Source organism: Vulpes vulpes, chromosome 5 (assembly GCF_048418805.1).
Source record: "Vulpes vulpes isolate BD-2025 chromosome 5, VulVul3, whole genome shotgun sequence".
NCBI lineage: Eukaryota > Metazoa > Chordata > Mammalia > Carnivora > Canidae > Vulpes > Vulpes vulpes.
Genome location: NC_132784.1, coordinates 18464467 through 18483512, shown reverse-complemented (window position 1 = coordinate 18483512; position 19046 = coordinate 18464467). Strand labels below are relative to the sequence as shown.

The following is a 19046-nucleotide window of genomic DNA, read 5'->3' as shown; positions in this document are numbered from 1 at the left end:
GGTTAAACAGATTTAATTGCTATTTCATTAAAATGAAATGACTTGATTGCATGATTACAAATTATCTCAGTGAATTCATGGGTCATTCATTAATCCTCTCCTTAGAAATGTACTGAAGGTGAAATGCAGATTTCATGTCATTAATCCTAAAGTGTTTACTTGATAAAGAGAAACACAAAACTGTTTTAGTTTAGGTTTAATATGTAAAGCTTGAAATGAAGGTTTTATTTGATTATTTCTGAATAAATCTGGACATTTAAAACATCTCTTAAGCCTTATTTGATTTGTACTATAGGTTTTCATGGTAGAACGTTTGGATAATACGAAAAAGGAAAAAGCCACTATGGAAAAAAATCATTTTTGTAAAACAATTACTCATAGAAAATGACCATTTACATGTATATATAGGTAGCCTTATTTCTATGCATTGATATCAATATAAATATCCACTTACGTTATTTATAGAAATGTCACACATAGTGTTTCAAAATCTTTTCCAAGTAAGATTTCCATAGCTATGGATAAGATTAACAGAAATTTTTAAAACGATGGGGAGTAAATCAATCAGAAAAAGACAATTATCATATGATCTCATTCACATGTGGAACTGAAGAAACAAAACAGAGGACCATAGGGGAAGGGAGGGAAAAGTAAAACAAGACAAAATTAGAGAGGGAGACAAACCATTAAAGACTTTTTAATCATAGGAAACAAACAGGGTTGCTGGAGGGTAGGGGGTTGGGGGATGGAGCTACTGGGTGATGGGCATTAAGAAAGGCACATGATGTAATGAGTATTGGGTATTATATATATATAAGACTAATAAATCAATGAACTCTGCCTCTGAAACTATAATACACTATGTTAATTGAATTTAAAAAAAACAAAAACAAAAAAAGATGGGAAGGATTTAAGTAAATTTTCTTAGAACATATTTTAGACCTCAAGTTAACAATCCAAGAATGAGGAAAAAATTCAGCTAAATTCAGGAAAAGGCATGTATTAAGAAGCTAACAAGACAAAAATACTAAATATTTTAGAACAAACTATGTCAGTCTTCTCGGGCCACTCTGGAATTCATACCAAACACAAATTTAGCCCAAAATTCCTATGCCTTTTCATTTAGAATATTATATAATGTTCATTTTTTCAATGGTACCACAAGGTAACAATACTAACACTTATATTCTTATGAAAATAGGTGTAATTATTCTCATTTTTTGAAAAGAAGAAACAATAGCACAGAGAGGTTCACACCTTGCCCAAGGTTATCTCCTGGTTAAGTACTGTAGCTGGGATTTGCACATAGTTAGTTTGATCCTAAACTTTACTTTTCTCAGGGACAAACGCTGAAGTAGAAAGAGTATTAGAGTAATACTGCTTAAATAAGTGGAACACTAAATACTTGATCTCTTTCCATTTTCTGAGCATTTTGGTTAATGAAGACTTTTACTGTAGTTTAAGATACTTAATCCTCAAGATAAATTTAATTATAGGGAAAAATTATTGCAAATAGTCAATCAACCAGGGAATTTTTTTCATTTGAAGATTATTTATAGGTATAAATGAGGTTACCCAAAATAGGAATCAGAGTGAAAAGTTGAACTTTTCCAGTCCAGATGGTAGTTATGTGAATTCAGAGCTAAAAAAAGACCATTTATCAGAGTTTCAAAGATCAGCCCACAATGTCCTCTCCTTGGGAGGGACTTTTACTTGTTTTGCCCAATACTCTCAAGATGCACAGTTGTGAACTCTTGTATTTCAAGCTTACACTTCCCTGCCTTATTATAATTAGATCTTGCATATATGTGAAGAGCTTGAAAGAGGAAAAGGAGGTTCAAATGGTGACATATTTCAGGTTCATGTCCCTTGGTCTGTGTCTCTCAACCTCAGTATTTTCATGCCAAACTTCAATGTTCCTTGCTGAGGTTTAGCTTTGCTATTTTGCTTCAAAGACTGAGTTTGCTCAACATGTATTCTCTGTTGCTATCTCTCAGATGAATCCACACAAGATCTAACAGAAGTGTCATAACCTGGCTGTCTTCTCTGAATAGTTGAGTTGCTTTACCAAGAAATCAGACTTTACCCAGTGGGGCAAAGCTAGCTTTAACCTGGATGCCTGTGTACAAAGGGCCACATTCTGTATCATGGATTAAGCCTGAAGTTCTTGTGAAGCAATGATTCTTTTCTATACACTGAGTAGCTTTACATTCATTTTCATATTTGAGTCAGGAAAACTCACCAGGTATGAACCAGACAAGGCAGGAAGCTGCCAGAGCCTCAGGAATCTTTCTAAGTCTGTCATGGCTGAAAAAAAGCATCATTTAACTTTTGATACTCTGTATGACTGGCACCCCAGAAGGGAAATTCTATTAGTAATTTGGATAGGTACCCGAACATTTTTCTAGAAGTCACAATGAGATGTTTGACCATTCATTCCAATAATGACATCAACAAAAACCACAATCTAGTAACTAGTTGAAAAGTATATAATTTTGGAGTATACTCTCCAAAGGACAGGATATTAAAAGCTGCAAAAAGATTTAGGTGCCTGGCTGGCTTAGTCAGAAGAATGTGTGACTCTCGATCTTGGGATCATGAGTTTGAGGCCCACATTGGGTGTAGAGATTAATTAAAAAAAAAAAAAAGTTGCAAAAAGAATTAATCGACTTCTTTTAGGTGACATAAGACTGTGGGATCTATGTTGGTTAGTTAGTAAAACTGCAAGGAAAACTAGAAATATACAGTTGGAAAACACTAAAAACAAAAAAATCTATCATATTATTCTACTAATCAAATTTAAGAACCTTACCAATGTCTATGCAAAACAAAATCTTAATAATTTAATAGTAACATAACATAAAGGATCATCTAATCACAGGTATACCTCACTTTATGTACACTTGGTAAATAAAATTTACATTTAAAAGAACTTTTCATGGAATCCCTGAGTGGCTCAGCGGTTTTGCGCCTGCCTTTGGCCCAGGGCACAATCCTGGAGTCCCGGGATCGAGTCGGGCTCCCGGCATGGAGCCTGTTTCTCCCTCTGCCTGTGTCTCTGCCTCTCTCTCTCTCTCTCTCTCTCATAAATAAATAAAAATAAATCTTTAAAAAAAAATTAAAAAAAGAACTGTTCAATTTGTTCACAAATACCTCTGAATCTGTGTGTAAACAAAGGATCTCACACTGCTAAGCATCAACTGTTACACAGTGGCACTTAGTAGAGGTGGCACTTAGTAGAGAAGTGGCACTGTGATTCAAGTTCTTTATTTAATTACTCAGTCTAAAAGGGAAGGGGGATGCCTGGGCGGCTCAGCGGGTGAGTGCCTGCCTTTGGCTCAGGGTGCGGATCCTGGATTCCCGGGTTCAAGTCCCACATCAGGCTCCTTGCATACAGCCTGCTTCTCCCTCTGCCGGTCTTTGCCTCTCTCTCTGTCTCTCATGAATGAATGAATGAATGAATGAATGAATGAATAAATAAATAAGGGAAGGGACATAGTTCTGATAGTTTAGATGGTAAAGATTGCCAAGTATGAAAAAAAAATGCAATGATCTAGAAAAGAGGGAGAAAGTTCAAGATTGGGAAAGAGGAAGTAGACTCCTAGAGAATGAAAAGTACCATTCAATTACTGGAGGGGTGATGGGTGGAGGGATGGGTTAAATAGGTGATAGGTAGGGGCACCTGGCTGGCTCAGTTGGAAGAGCATGTGACTCTTGATCTCAGAGTCCTGAGTTCCAGCCCCACATTGGGTGTAGAGATGATTAAATAAATAAACTTAAAAAAAAAAAAAATCCAAAAAGAGATGGGTATTAAGGAGGGCATTTGTTGTGACGAGCACTCCATGTTGTAAGTAAGTGATGAATCACTAAATTTTACTCCTGAAGCTAATATTGCACTCTGTGTTAGCTAACTGGAATTGAAATAAAAACTTAAAGAAGAAAAAAAATTCTAAGAGAAGAGAATTTCTGGTATTCCAACACTTAATGTATCACCAACTTGGTTACATCTAAATTATTCTTTCTTTTTAATAGTAAGTGTTTCAGCATATCAGAAATTTAAAAAATCCCACCAAATCCTTCCTGTGATCTATTTGGGTTTAAACTGGAAGTAAGAGGAAAATAGGATCTATATCATCTGTAGAAATTTGTGTCAGTATTGTGGGAAAACATGTATTTTGTAAAGTTAGCAAAGTCAACCCAAGTGATACCAAACAACAGAATAAACATCCAGACCTCAACAGAGGTGTTATTTAACATTGTCTTTCTCCTTTGTTAAAGGACTGCACTGCTGCAATATTACTCCATTTCTTCCAGCACGTTCAGAGGAGGGCACAATCAATTCTGCAAGCAAAGAGAACTAGGACAATATAAATTGATGGCTTAGGCACTTCCCTGGAGGGCTCCAAAGAATATTCTATTTTTAACTCTCTTTCACTTCAACAGAGAAGAGAGCAAGAAGGAAACACAGTGCTCAGCAGAAAAGTATTGCACAGGCTTTAATAGGCTAGTTTTACTTTATGCAGGTGACCTGAACAGCAATTGCGTTAAAGGGAAGCATTTTTAGTAATATGAATTAGACAAAATGAGGAGGATAATAAAAAGAATTGAAGGGCTATTTAGTTAGAACAGCTCTAAATCTAAGGTGATTTCATTAAAGGTTTTCAAAACTAAACTTGTATAGCAGAACATTGTGAGGGTAGATTTTTTTTTTTTTTTTGATAAGCCATTTTGCCAACTCTAAGTTTATCTGGAACTAGATATCCACAATATAATTTAGATGAACTGTTTCCAAACCATCAAAACCTCAAGTTTGTAATCTCAGTCTGTCTTGTCTTACACTCCTGCAGCACATTTTTGGTGTGCTGTTAAGTTCAACTAAGGATAGCCTCTTAGGTGAATTTAGAAGATGCAAATGCCAGCACACCTTCACTATTCTTTCTCCTGTATTACCTTCTGCTCCACTAGTTCTGTGCCTGAAATAAACATAAACACAAACACAAAAAAACTGAATCTAATAAAAACAGCCACATAAAGGTTATAGCTCAGGGCTATTTAAATGATGACCCTATGGAAGAGTCTGTACAGCTCAAGGAAATCTGTGGGTACTTACCAGATACTTTTGGCTCCAGGTTTCAGTGGCGGCAGGTTAATGGAGAAGGGAAAAGGGAAATAGGTGGATTTGTAGGTATTACACAATGTCTGATTCTGTGCTGGTCACACAATACTCAGAAAAGCTTGCAGAGTCAATGAAAAAACAAGGATAACCAGAGCCATCATGAAAGTAGTAACATCATTACAAAATTCCTATTACTTGAGTAAAAAGATGCCAGTAAAGAAACTAACTTTGTATCAAAGTCCCTATTTAACACAGCTAAATCCCCCTTTAATATCCCTCTGGTGCTTAAGTATGTCCATTTCTTCCTTGCTAGCCTTTAACACCAAGTTAGTTTTCAATTTATGCTCTACAATGTTGCCAATACTCTCCACATGTTACAGACTGTTTATCCTAAAATGTTTCTTCTATGCTGTGGTTCATCCGGAACCTACCATAGTCTGCTGGTAACCAAGCTTAATTTGAACCACACAGTTCTGAGTTACTTAAAAAGCTAACATTGACAATATAATGCATAGATATTCTTTGAATTTATTAACTGGCTGCAAAACTAAAATGACATTTCATTTTACAGTCATTTTGCTTCCCACATGCATATAATGTCACAGTTTGGGGGAAAAATTGAATTATATCCCTGGTCAGAGCCCAAGTAGTTTCAGATGCTTTTAGGTATCTTAGGTCCATTAGATGGCATGCATTAATGCACACTAATATTCCTTAAAAATTATGTAGCAATAGAGAAAGAGATGTACTCAACTTTTGCTAATGAGTTTGGCATGCTGAAGACATTAGACTTTTAAGAAAAGCTGTAAACCAAACTGAATCTGCCATTCAAATCTGCTTTGGAAAAGAAATTAAAGCAATAGCTTTCACAAAGTTTTAAAAGGTAAGTTATATTATGATAAGGTTGTCATTTAAACTCATATCCCTATTTTTGAGTATGATGCATAATTAAAAGGCATTATAATGGAAAATATAAGCAAATATTAATACCTTAATACAGCATTAAAAAAAAAAAAAAAGCAGTGGAAACCTGAGTAAAAAGAAGCCAGGAAGCAGCTGAAAAAGAGACCGGTTCACTGTGAGAAATGTAAACCTCTCAGACAGTGCTACGGCCCCGAATCCAACAGCTCAGGAACAAGGCCAATTATTGCAAAATATTAAACATATATGGTAAAGCTGCAAACCTTTCAAAAAACAGTCATAAGAATGAAAGCAGCTACACAGAAAACAGCCGGGGCCTCATAAACCCCAAATCTTTGCTTTAACTACTATGTGCAGGAATAGGTTTCTTTATATTAAGCTCCTTACATGTAGTATACTTTATAGTATTCAAGCTGTAAACTTTATGATAAAGGGTTAAAATAATAAATCCTTATTATTCCAACTGGCAAATAACCATATCTTTTGAAATAGCTGCCTGTGTGACTTCTGTTACTGACATGACAGTAAGTCACTAAGCTATTGCAAACCAATCTTCTAATATTCTACCTTTCTGAACTAATTAGGACTCACTCACATAAGATAGAAGCACAGAAACATGGAATTTTAGAGTACACAGAAGCTTCAATTGACAATACAGTAAACTTGCTTTACTTTGCAAGTAAGTAAATTGAAACCCAGAAGTTTTAGATGAGAGACCTAATAATACAAGGTAAAAATATATAGGATTTTACTCCTATTTATTAGTTTTCTTTCACAATACAATCCATTGTGTCTGAAAAGCCTCATGTAGCCAGCATTTCTTCTGCTACTATTGACTGGGGTTGAGTTAACCTTGTTTTAAAAGACCATGACACTTTCACATTCATAACACAAGATATGTATATTCATTCCTCAGCAGTAGTGTTAGCACGGTTTTCAATTCAATTCCTTTAATAGGTGGGAGGTTTGTTAAGGGAATCAGTAACTACTGTGGACCTCTGGCACACATATGGGATAGAAGACCAAAGCATTTTTTCTTTGAGATATCTCCCCAACCTCCTTCCTGCCCCCCAAAGGGAAAATAACAGAAAATCTTATATTTCTCTTGCAATAACCCCTGGTTTAAGAATACTTAATTCAGTGGGGGGTGGGGAATAGACTACTTTAAGTTAATTGGGTTTCTTAAGTTAGAGGAAAATCTCTTTAAATTCATATATAAACATGTAAAAATTATTTATTTGTGCCCCGTGAAGAAAAACTGTTCCAAATCTGTTAATGTATTCATTATTTGGTTGCACAATTAGTTTTGACTTTTTATGTAATAAGAGAAAATAACATGCTTCTTCACTAGTGTTGTTTGACAAGAAACAAACGTAAGAGACATTAACAAATTATTTCTAATTTTAATCAGATTGGGATGGTGGGATGTATGTAGGGAAGTATAAGAAAAAGACAAAAACAATAAGAAAGTATGCTGTTTACATATAAAAATGTAAATTACTGAGACAGAAACTGCTATAAATTATTAAAATAAATCAGAAAAAATTGCCTTGTCCATTTCCCACTGCATTTTACTTTTCTATTAGGATATACACAAACATAAATGCATAATTTTTTGTATGGTTTAGTATAAAAAATAACCATTAGCTAACTACAAAAAAAATCTTTAGATTATAACTTTCTTAGTAGTTAAAATTCTAATTCCATAAAAAGGTTTTTTAAAATTACCAGCACAATACTTGCCACTGGTACTACTGAACTTTTCTTTAAAGAGGAGTTTGCTATTGTACTTACATAATAAAATTTTTTCCCTTTCAGATAAGAATGTTTTGAGGATTTATTTCTGTTTTTTCCTTCAAACGGAATGATATTCAACTAACTTAAGCCTATAAAATGAAGAGGACTGTACATAAAATACCTGGAAAGACAAATTCTATGTAACATGTTACATTATGATGACTTTTAGAGTCAAACACAATGTCATAAAGTATTCAGACATACTTTTTTTCTGTGGCTGTACTATATGCAACTTTCCTTTCTTCTCACCATAACTATCATTAGAAAATATCCACAATTAAAGTTATCACTGAAGAACACCTACTATCTGTAACATAAATACTGTGTTATTCCCTCAATTGTGAGGAGTGGCATATTCAGTTGTTTTCCATTAGGTGGGAATATTTTTGCTGAGATGAATTTGTAAAAGCACACTGGTCTGATCTGTGATTGAAAGTTTTAATTCTGTAGGCAGTTTGACAAGAGGAGAAATAAAAATTTAGCCATAGAAAAGAACGAAACTAGTAAGCTTACACAAATACAGAGTAAAGGATCTTTGCTTGCCTCAATAATAGGGTATATTAATAAATTAATAAACTAAGTTAATTAGTCACACAGAAGATATCTGAATGGGGAGGGTGAAGGCAAATTTCTTTTTTGTTATCAGGACACTCACAATAGTCTATATTATAATTTTGAAAGAAAAAAATTAAGACAAAAACAATATGCAAAGTCAGTCACTGTGGCCCAGGGAAACTCAGAAAATAATTTCTATTTAGAATAAAACAACCAAGTGTTTAAAGCTAATTAATAAACAGTGTCATGATGAATGTTCCCATATGAAGAACAACTTCTGATGACTTACAAAATTAGAGCTTGTACTTATTTATATTATTTAAAGTGGACTGTATTATTAAACTTCAGGAACCCCGAACTAATGGGAGTCATAGACAAGAAAGAAGACAAATTCTAAGTTGGCTAAAATGAACAATGTTTGTACTCAACATCCTTTGGAAGAACATGTGCCACACGTACAATACAGGGCTAGTAACAGAAAAAAGGGAAGACCTTATACTAAGTATAAGATGACTCCTAGGAACGATAGATTAAGACGTGAAAGCTCCCCTATAGGAGTGATAAGTAAGAGTCTTATCTGGTTAAGGAAGCAGCTGAGGAACAGCGGATCAATGAAGACTGCAGGAGTGAGAAGCAAGAATACTTCTTATCAGATTGCCTTGTGCAGGCGTCTTTCTCCTAAAACTGCGGCTCCCCCTAAGACTTGCACATAATACCAACAGCAAGAAACTGCCTAGGTGGAGTGTTATGTGGCCTCAGTGAGTCAGTCACTTTGATACAGTGTGAGAACCTCCAACAGTGACCACAGGCTAAAAAGGCCTTAAAGATACCAGTAAACATTTCACTTCAACTGCTAGAGTTATGAAAGGCTGAAAAGTACCTTATTACATATCTGGGGCAGAAGTACAAATCTAGGTGGGAAGCATAGAAAGAAATGAATTCAGGCAAGACAGTTTTTGTTGTTGTTGTTGTTTTTACTCTGAGGTCACAGTAGTTTTCACTGAAAGCTTAAAGAAAATTTGAGAGGGGCAAAAGTAAAAGAATCTTTTGAGTTTTAATATATTTGATATGCTTAGGATTAGATTGCATTTGGTTTAAAGATACCTTTCACTATACAATGGGCAAACAGAAAAACAAAACACAAAAAAGGTGTTTAAGAACATTCCTTTTAAAGGTATACTGAGACCAAGACAACAAAATATCTTCACCAGGCTAGATTCTCAAAGTTGGGTCACTTTGCTCCTTGCTTCTAGTTAGCTGTTCAGGAGACATCTTAGCTTGCCTTGTCTCTGCTTTGTTGTTAACAGAGGTGGACTATCAGGCTGCAAAGGAGGCTTCACTACAATAGCAGGGAGTAACAGGAAGCTGCTCACCATTCTGTTTGGCCTGGTATAGTCTTCTCATTATGTCTCTGAACACTTTAGCATATAAACCTGACAGTTACTTCCTGGCAGGTGCTAAGATTTGCCTACTCTTTCAATCTCACTGGTTTGCATATTCATATGGACCATATCTGAGACCCCTGACAGATGGAGTGTGGCAATATCTTAATAGTAGGGCTGAAATAAAGCAGAATGGAAAAAGTAATATCCATAGCTAAGAAACCATAGCCTCAGAAATATTACTCACCTGTCTGCTGTGCAGGCTGTGGCAGTGGTTGGTTTAGATGTGAATTGTAATGGACAGAAGGGATTGGGCGATACTGAGGTTGACTGGAGTGATAGTGGCCTGGAGCACAGTAACAGGCTGGCATCTAGGATAAGTGTTGAGGGAAAAAAAAAATCAATTTCACTTGCAACAGAAATGTCTTCTCTGAGGAACAACAGAGTGTAACGAGTAATAATTCTTTTTAGTACCACCTGAAAACAGATTTTCTTAGCTTTAAATTTAATTGAAAAAAAATTTTAAGCATGAAGTATATATAACAAAAGACACCTATTAGTATGCCCAGCAATTAGATTTAATAGGTTTAAATTTTGGCCACATTTTTTTCAGATTTTTCTCCCTCTTTTATAAAACCAAACACTATTAAAATAGCTAAAGGCTCAGTCCAATATTCTTTTGCCCTATATTTAACAGAGAACCCATTATCCTATAGTTGGTGTATGTGAATCCTGTATATGTTTTCAAAATTCTATTATATATGTTATCCATACAGAAAAATTGTTGAGCATTTAAAAAATTTACATTAATGGTGCTCTACTATATATAACTCCATGCAACTTATTTTGCAATTTATATTCTCTTTGAGACTTGTATTGGTTGAAACATGTACACTGCTAGCTCATTCAATTTGAGTGCAGAACTGCAATCATAGTATAAATTAGCCAGCTTATCTGTTCTCACGCTAATACACAGTTGTGCTGGTTCCATTCTTTTTCTCATATTTTTAATGTAAATTAAAATGCCAATACAAATAGTATTTGTCAATTATACCTTAACAAAGCTGGGAAAAAAACCAGTAAGACTAGCTCGATTCTATTTCCTTCTGGAGCTATTTATATCAGCTGTGCATTTCTCTTAAAATAATCTGACCTAGTTTGGAATAAGGAATGAACAATTAATCCAACGATGTAGAAGTATGTGGTAAATTAACTTTATTAGCTTCATAAGCTCTTTTGAGTTCCACTCGTCCAATTGGGATACTTCCAAGAGACTTCTATAGGCACCTTAAAGAGTGCCTATTTCATCTGGAAACCAGTTGAATACAGAATTTCTAGGGGCACCTGAGTGGCTAAGTGATTGAGCATCTGCCTTTGGCTCAGGTTGTGATTCCAGGGTCCTGGGATCAAGTCCTGCATTAGGCTCCCTGTGGGGAGCCTGCTTCTCCCTCTGCCTCTCTCTCTGTGTCTCTCAAGAATTAATAAATAAAATCTTAAAAAAAAAATTTCTAGATCAGTTATAAGCCAAGAATCTCCTAAATTTACTGCAATATTTCTTCTGTTTTTGAACCATTAGATGCAATAGATAGAATACATGTGTGATTCCTTAATTGTTCTTGGACACATCAACAAACAATAGGTATGTCCTAATTTCAGATCTTTTTCTTTTCTAATTTCAGATCTAAATCTATTATTATACTTTTGAGTATGTGTATAAATAATAGTATTATTTCTCCCTCTTAATTAAAAAGACATTATTGTTTAAGCCACAAATTGTACCATCATCTATTTTATTTATAATGTATACACATTGACACATATATACATATGACAAGAAGAGCACAAACAATGGAGAGTAAATAAAATTATATTGTTAATATGACTACTATATTTTACTTGTAGTTTCATACAAACTTGAAGTAGACAGTAATAACCTAAAGATATGTATCATATCCATAAAGAAACTATACAAACACAAGAGTCAAAGGACTGTAGTATAAAGGCCGAAGAAAAAATAAAGTGGAACAATAAAAGAGTTTAACTAATATAAAAGGCAGGAATAAAATAGATACAGATCAAACGGAAAACAAAGAGCAATGTGGCAAAGCTACCTCTAACTGTGTCAAAAGACTTATTAAAGCTAAGAGGACCAGACATACCAATGAGACTAGATAGAACAGCAAAGATGAACTATATACAAAAGACAGACTTGAAATATTAAGGTCACAAATAAGAGGATGGAAAAAGACATACCATTTAAATGCTCATCAAAAGAATGCTGAAGTCACTATATTAAAGTCAGATAAAGTACGTTTTAAGACAAGAAATAGTACTAGAGAGAGAAAAACATTTCATAATAAGTCAATATATTAGGAAGAAATGATACATATAAATTGCTTAATATAGGTTTCAATGTTATAAAAATGGCAGAAGTTAAGGGAGAAGTAGACTAATCCACTATCACTTTTTGATAGAATCAAATAAAAGATATAAAAGACATGAAACAACCACATTGGCTAAACTGATACTTAGAAAACATTAAATACAACAAACAGTAAAATATGAAAGAAATTAAAGACGACCTTAGTTAATGGAAAGACATCCCATGTTCATTAAGACTGGAAGATTTAATATTAAGATGCAGTAATATAGAAGGCAATTCATAGATTCAATGCAATCCCTATCAAAACTTCAATGGACTCTTTAGAGAAATGGAAAAGCCAACCATCAAATTTACATGGAATCCCAAGTCATATAGCCAAATTGCCAATGTAATCTTGAAAAAGAATAGTTGGAGGACTCACACTTTCTGATTTTAAAACTTATAATAAAGGTAGAGTAATAAAATAGTGCAGTACTGGCATAAAGGTAGAAACACAGACTAGCATAAACCTAAGAGTCCAGGAATAAATTCTTACATTTATGGTCACCTGATATTTAACAGGGGTACCACACCATTCAATGGGAAAGGAATAGTGTCTTCAACAAATGATGCCTGAACAAATAGATAATACACACACGCAAAAGAATGATGGTGGACTCTTATGTCTCATTATCATTTACAAAAATTAACTCAAAATGGATAAAAGACCTAATTATTGGAGCTAAAGACCATAAAACTCTAAAAGAAAACATACGGATAAAATCTTCATGACCTTGGATTTGGCAATGGATTCTTAGATATAACTAGTTAATCACGAGGGGTAAAATGCAAAGATGGTAAAATGCAAAGATGAATAGAATTTCATTAAAATTAAATTTCTGTACATCAAGAACATTATCAAAAAGTCAAAAAGACAACTGACAGAATGGGTGAACATATCTGCAAATCACACCTGATGAAGGTCTAGTACACAGGATATAAAAAGAACTCTTACAACTCAACAAAAGACAATCTCCTGAAAAAATTGGCAAAGGACTTAAAACAGACATTTCTCTGAAGACGACAGACAATAGCCAACATGTATGTATGTATGTGTATGTATGTATGTGTGTATATGTGTATATACATATACACACATTTTTTATTTTTTATATTTTTTATTATTTTTTTACACAGATTTTTTTATTAAAAAAGATTTTATTTATCTATCATGAGAGACACAGAAGGGCAGAGACATAGGAAGAGGGAGAAGCAGGCTACCTGTGGAAAGCCTGATGTGGGACTTGATCCTAGGACCCAGGAATCACAACCTGAGCTGAAGGTAGAGGGCTCAACAACTGAGCCACCCAGGCACCCACCCCTAGCCAACATGTATATGAACAGATGATCAACATCACTAATCATTAGGGAAATACAAGTCAAAACCATAATGAAATACTCATTTCACATCCAAAGGATGGCTAGGGTAATAATAATAATTTTTAAAAAGGTAAATAATAAGGTTTATTATCAAAATATGGAGAAGTTGGAACCTCTATACATTGCAGATAGGAATATTAAAATGACACAGTATGGCGATTTCTCAAAAAGCTAAACATAAATTACCATATAATTCAGCAATTTTATTTCTAGGTATATACCCCAAATTAATGAGAGCAGGTACTCTTGAATAAATACATGTACCTACATGTTCATAACAGCACTATTCACAATGGGCAAAAGGTGGAAATACCCCAAATCCATCAATGGTTGGAAAGATGAACAAATGGTGGTATATTCATACATTGGCATATTATTTAGACATAAGAAGGAATGAGGTACTGATACATGCTACAGAGTGTAGATTAACTCTCAAACATTATGTTAAGCTAAAGAAGTCAGACACAAAAGATAACAGTACTGCATGAGTCCATTAACATGAAGTATCCAGAATAGGTAAATCCTTTTTTTTTTCCTTTTTAAAGATTTATTTATTTATTTATGATAGACATAGAGGGAGAGAGAGAGAGAGAGGCAGAGACACAGGAGGAGGGAGAAGCAGGTTCCATGCAGGGAGCCCGACGTGGGACTCGATCCCGGGACTCCAGGATCGCGCCCTGGGCCAAAGGCAGGCGCTAAACCACTGAGCCACCCAGGGATCCCCCAGAATAGGTAAATCCTTAGAGACAGAGTGCAAACCAGTGGTTTCCGGGGGATCAGGGATGGAGTGAATGGGTACTAACTGCTTAATGAGTACAGATTTTTCTTTTGGGGTGATTAAAATGTTTTGGAACTACAGAGATGTGATGGTTGTAAAACACCATATGTACTAAATGTCACTAAACTGCTTGCTTCAAAATAATAAATTTTATGCTTTGTGAACTTACCTCAAAATAAAACCAAAAGAAATCACAAAACACAAAAATGATAAAATATAAATTTTTTTCAAGTGCACATGGATCTTCCCCCAAAAGACTACATAATGGTATGTAAAACAAAACTCAAGAGATTTCCAAACAATGAATTCTTAAGAGTAGGTTCTCTGACCACATGAAATTAAAATAGAAATCAATAACGAGGTACTTAGAAAGTCCCAAATATTTGGAAATTAAATAACACACTTCTAAATAAATCAGGTGTCAAAAAGTCACACAGATACATAAAAAAGAGAGGAAACATTATATTTATACGAAATTATAACAAAAAAACACACCTAGTTTTGTGGATTGCAATTAAAATGGTGCTTAGAGGTAAATCTGTAGCATTTAAAAACTGTTAGAAAGGAAGAACAATCTAAAAATCAATGATCTATGCTTCCACCTTAAGAAGCCAGAAATAAAGGGCAAATGAAACCCAAAATAAGCAAAGAGAAGAAAACAATAATGGTAAAAGTAGAAATCATTCAAGTAGAAAATGAATACTAAAATTGATGAAATCCTAAGTTGGTTTTTTAAAAACATCAATGGAACCGGTAAATCTCTTACTAAAGCAAAAATAAGAGAGAAGTGAAATTATCAATATTTAGGAATTATCAAGGTGATACCACTAGAGATCCTTAAGATACTAAAAATATAATAAGGGGATATCAAAACTGACTATTGCCAATAAATTTGACCATTAAGTTGATACAAAATTCAACCCAAAAAGGAATAGCAAATTGGATTAGCTCTGTATCTCCTAAAAAATTGAATTTGTAATTTTAAAATCTTCCTCAGAAAAAAACTCCAAGTCCAGATGGATGCATTAGTGAATTCTGGCAAACATTTAAAAAGGATGTTAAAAAGAATCCTACATCAACTGTTTTAGGAAATGAAGGAGGCAACAATATCCAATTCATTTTAAAGCCAGTATCAGTGCCATCCTGATAAAACAACCTGAAGAGATATTACACACAAACTACAGACCAATATCTGTTATGAACTTGCATTCAAAAATCCATAAGAGGGATCCCTGGGTGGCTCAGTGGTTTAGCGCCTGCCCTTGGCCCAGGGTGCGATCCTGGAGTCCCGGGATCGAGTCCCATGTCAGGCTCCTGGCATGGAGCCTGCTTCTCTTCTCCTTCCTCCTGTGTCTCTGCCTCTCTCTATGTCTATAATAAATAAATAAATAAATAAATAAATAAATAAATAAATAGATAGATAGATAGATCTTAAAAAAAAATCCATAAGAAATCGTTAGCAAAATGAATCTAGCAATATATAAAAAGATACTATATCATGACTAAGTGGGAATGTGCTCTCAAAATGAAAGGTTATCATTAATATTGAAAAGTCAGTCACAATAATTGACTGTATAGAGTAAAAGGGGAAAATCATATGATCTCAAGAGATGCAGAAAAGGAGATTTCATAAGATTAAATAATTCGTGGTAAAGACACCTACAAACTAAGATAATTTCTTCAACCTGATAGAGGGCATGACAGAGGCAAAAAACCCACAGATAATATCACAATTAAGGATGAAAGAACAAATGCTTTTCCTAAGACTGAAAACAAGGAAGAATATGTACTTTCAAAACTTAGCTTTAAGTTAATAAATGAATTCGCGGGATTTTACTTTCTCTTGTGTGTATATTCAACATCAGAGCACACAGATAATTCAGTAAGGCAAGAAAAGGAATAAAAGGCATATATATTGGAAAGGATAATATATGTAGAAATGGTCTTCAATTTGGAAAATCCTAAGCAGTGTATGAATAAAGTACTAGAATCATTAAATTTAGAAAGTCCACAGGACACAAGATCAGTACACAAAAATAAACCTTATTTCCACATATGACCAAATGATGACAGGAAAATGAAATTTTAAAATAATCTCCATTACATCCCAAGACTGCTAGAACTCATACAGCAACTCAGCAATGTGGCAGGATACAAAATCAACACACAGAAATCAGTGGCATTTCTGTATACTAACAATGAGACTGAAGATAGAGAAATTAAGGAATCAATCCCATTTACGATTGCACCCAAAAGCATAAGATACCTCAAAATAAACCTAACCAAAGAGGTAAAGGATCTATATTCTAAAAACTACAGAACACTTCTGAAAGAAATTGAGGAAGATGTAAAGAGATGGAAAACATTCCATGCTCATGGATTGAAAGAATAAATATTGTGAAAATGTCTATGCTATCCAGGGCAATTTATACGTTCAATGAAATCCCTATCAATATACCATGGACTTTTTTCACAGAGTTGAAACAAACCATCTTAAATTTTGTATGGACTCAGAAAGACCCTGAATAGACAGAGGAATATTGAAAAAGAAAACCAATGCTGGGGGTATCACAGTGCCTGATTTCAAACTATTACATAGCTGTGATCATTAAGACAGTATGGTACTGGCACACAGACACATAGATCAATGGAACAGAATACAGAACCCAGAAACGGACCTTCAACTCTATGGTCAGCTAATATTTGACAAAGCAGGAAAGACTACCCACAGGAAAAAGGACAGTCTCTTTAATAAATGGTGCTGGGAAAATTGGACAGCCACATGCAGAAGAATGAAACTAGACCACTCTCTTACACCATACACAAAGATAAACTCAAAATGGTTGAAAGATCTAAATATGAGACAAGAATCTATCAAAATACTAGAAGGAGAACACAGGCAACAACCTTTTTGAACTCGGCCACAGCAACTTCTTGCAAGATACATCTATGAAGGCAAGGGAAACAAGAGTAAAAATGAACTATTGGGATTTCATCAAGATAAAAAGCTTCTGCACAGTGAAGGAAACAATCAACAAAACAAAAGACAACCTACAGAATGGGAGAAGATATTTGCAAATGACACAAATGATAAAGGGCTAGTATCCAAGATCTATAAAGAACTTATTAAACTCAGTACCTAAGAAGCAAACAATTGAGTCATGAAATGGGCAGATGACATGAACAGACATTTCTCCAAAGACGACATACACATGGCCAACAAGCACATGAAAAAATGCTCCACATCACTGGCCATCAGGGAAATACAAATCAAACCACAATGAGATACCACTTCACACCAGTAAGAATGGCTAAAATTAACAAGACAGGAAACAACAAATGTTGGAGAGGATATGGAGAAAGGGGAACCCTCTAGCACTGTTGATGGGAATGTGAACTGGTGCAGCCACTCTGGAAAACTGTGTGGAGTTTCCTCAAGAAGTTAAAAATAGAGCTACTTTAAGACCCAGCAATTACACTGCTGAGGATTTACCCCAAAGATACTGATATAGTGAAATGTTGGGACACCTGCACTCCAATGTCCACAGCAGCCAAACTGGAAGGAGCCATGATGTCCTTCGACAGATGAATGGATAAAGAAGATGTGGTCTATATATACAATGGAATATTACTCAGCTATCAGAAAGGACAAATATCCATCATTTGCTTTGATGTGGAAGGAACTGGAGGGTATTATGTTGAGTGAAATTAAGTCATTCTGAGGACAATCATCATATGGTTTCACTAATATGTGAAATATAAATAGTAGTGAAAAGGATTATATAAGGGAAAGGAGGGAAACTGAATGGGGAAAAATTAGAGAGACAAAGCATGAGAAACTCCTAACTCTGGGAAATGAACAAAGGGTTGCAGAAGGGGAGGTGGGTAGGGGGATGGAGTAACTGAGTGATGGGCACTAAGGAGGGCAATTGATGGGATGAGCACTGGGTGTTTATACTGGATGTTGGCAAATTGAATTTAAATAAAAAAATTTAAAATAATCTCCTTGAGAATACTAAGCATTTTTTTTTTTTTTAAAGATTTCATTTATTTATTCATCAGAGAGAGAGAGAGAGAGAAACACAGGCAGAGGGAGAAGCAGGCTCCATGCAGGGAGCCCAATGCGGGATTCAATCCTGGGTCTCCAGAATCACACCCTGGGTTGAAGGCGGTGCTAAACCACTAAGCCACCCGGGCTGCCCTATTTTCTTTTAAAAAAGATTTTATTCCTTTATTTGAGAGAGAAAGTGTGCATGGTGGCTGGGGGTGGGAGGTGGGAGGAGTCAGAGGAAAAGGGAGAAGCAGATTCCTCGTTGAGCAGAGAGCCCAACGCGTGGTGCAGTTCCAAGGACCCTGAGATCATGACCTGAGCAGAAGGCAGGCACTTAACCAAATGAGGTACCTAGGTGCCCGACTAAGCATTTAAAAACATTACATACTTTGAGATACATTTATAAAATATATGCAATTCTTATATAATGAAAACTACAAAATACTGCTGAGAAAAATTAAGGAATATCTAAATAAATGTAGAGAAAACACTGAAAGCTTAAATAGTATGATTTTAATTCTCCCTAATCTACTTCTTCCTGAAATGCATCATTTTATTTTTATAGTGTATTTACCCTATAGTGTTTCTCTTGAGCTAATGAAAACAAATCAGTCAAAAGGAAAATCAAATGTCGCATACTGTTA

General features: G+C 34.8%; 1 protein-coding gene across 13 annotated transcripts in view; it reads right to left on the bottom strand.

The window, feature by feature from the left end:
* R3HDM1 (R3H domain containing 1) overlaps nt 1-19046 on the bottom strand; it is a 130997-nt gene that overhangs the window by 62721 nt on the left and 49230 nt on the right. For all 13 annotated transcript variants that reach the window (XM_026015560.2, XM_026015561.2, XM_026015562.2 and 10 more), the window contains one exon: nt 10019-10142. In XM_026015560.2, coding sequence (XP_025871345.1) covers nt 10019-10142 — 124 coding nt within the window. The remainder of the gene's footprint in view (nt 1-10018; nt 10143-19046) is intronic.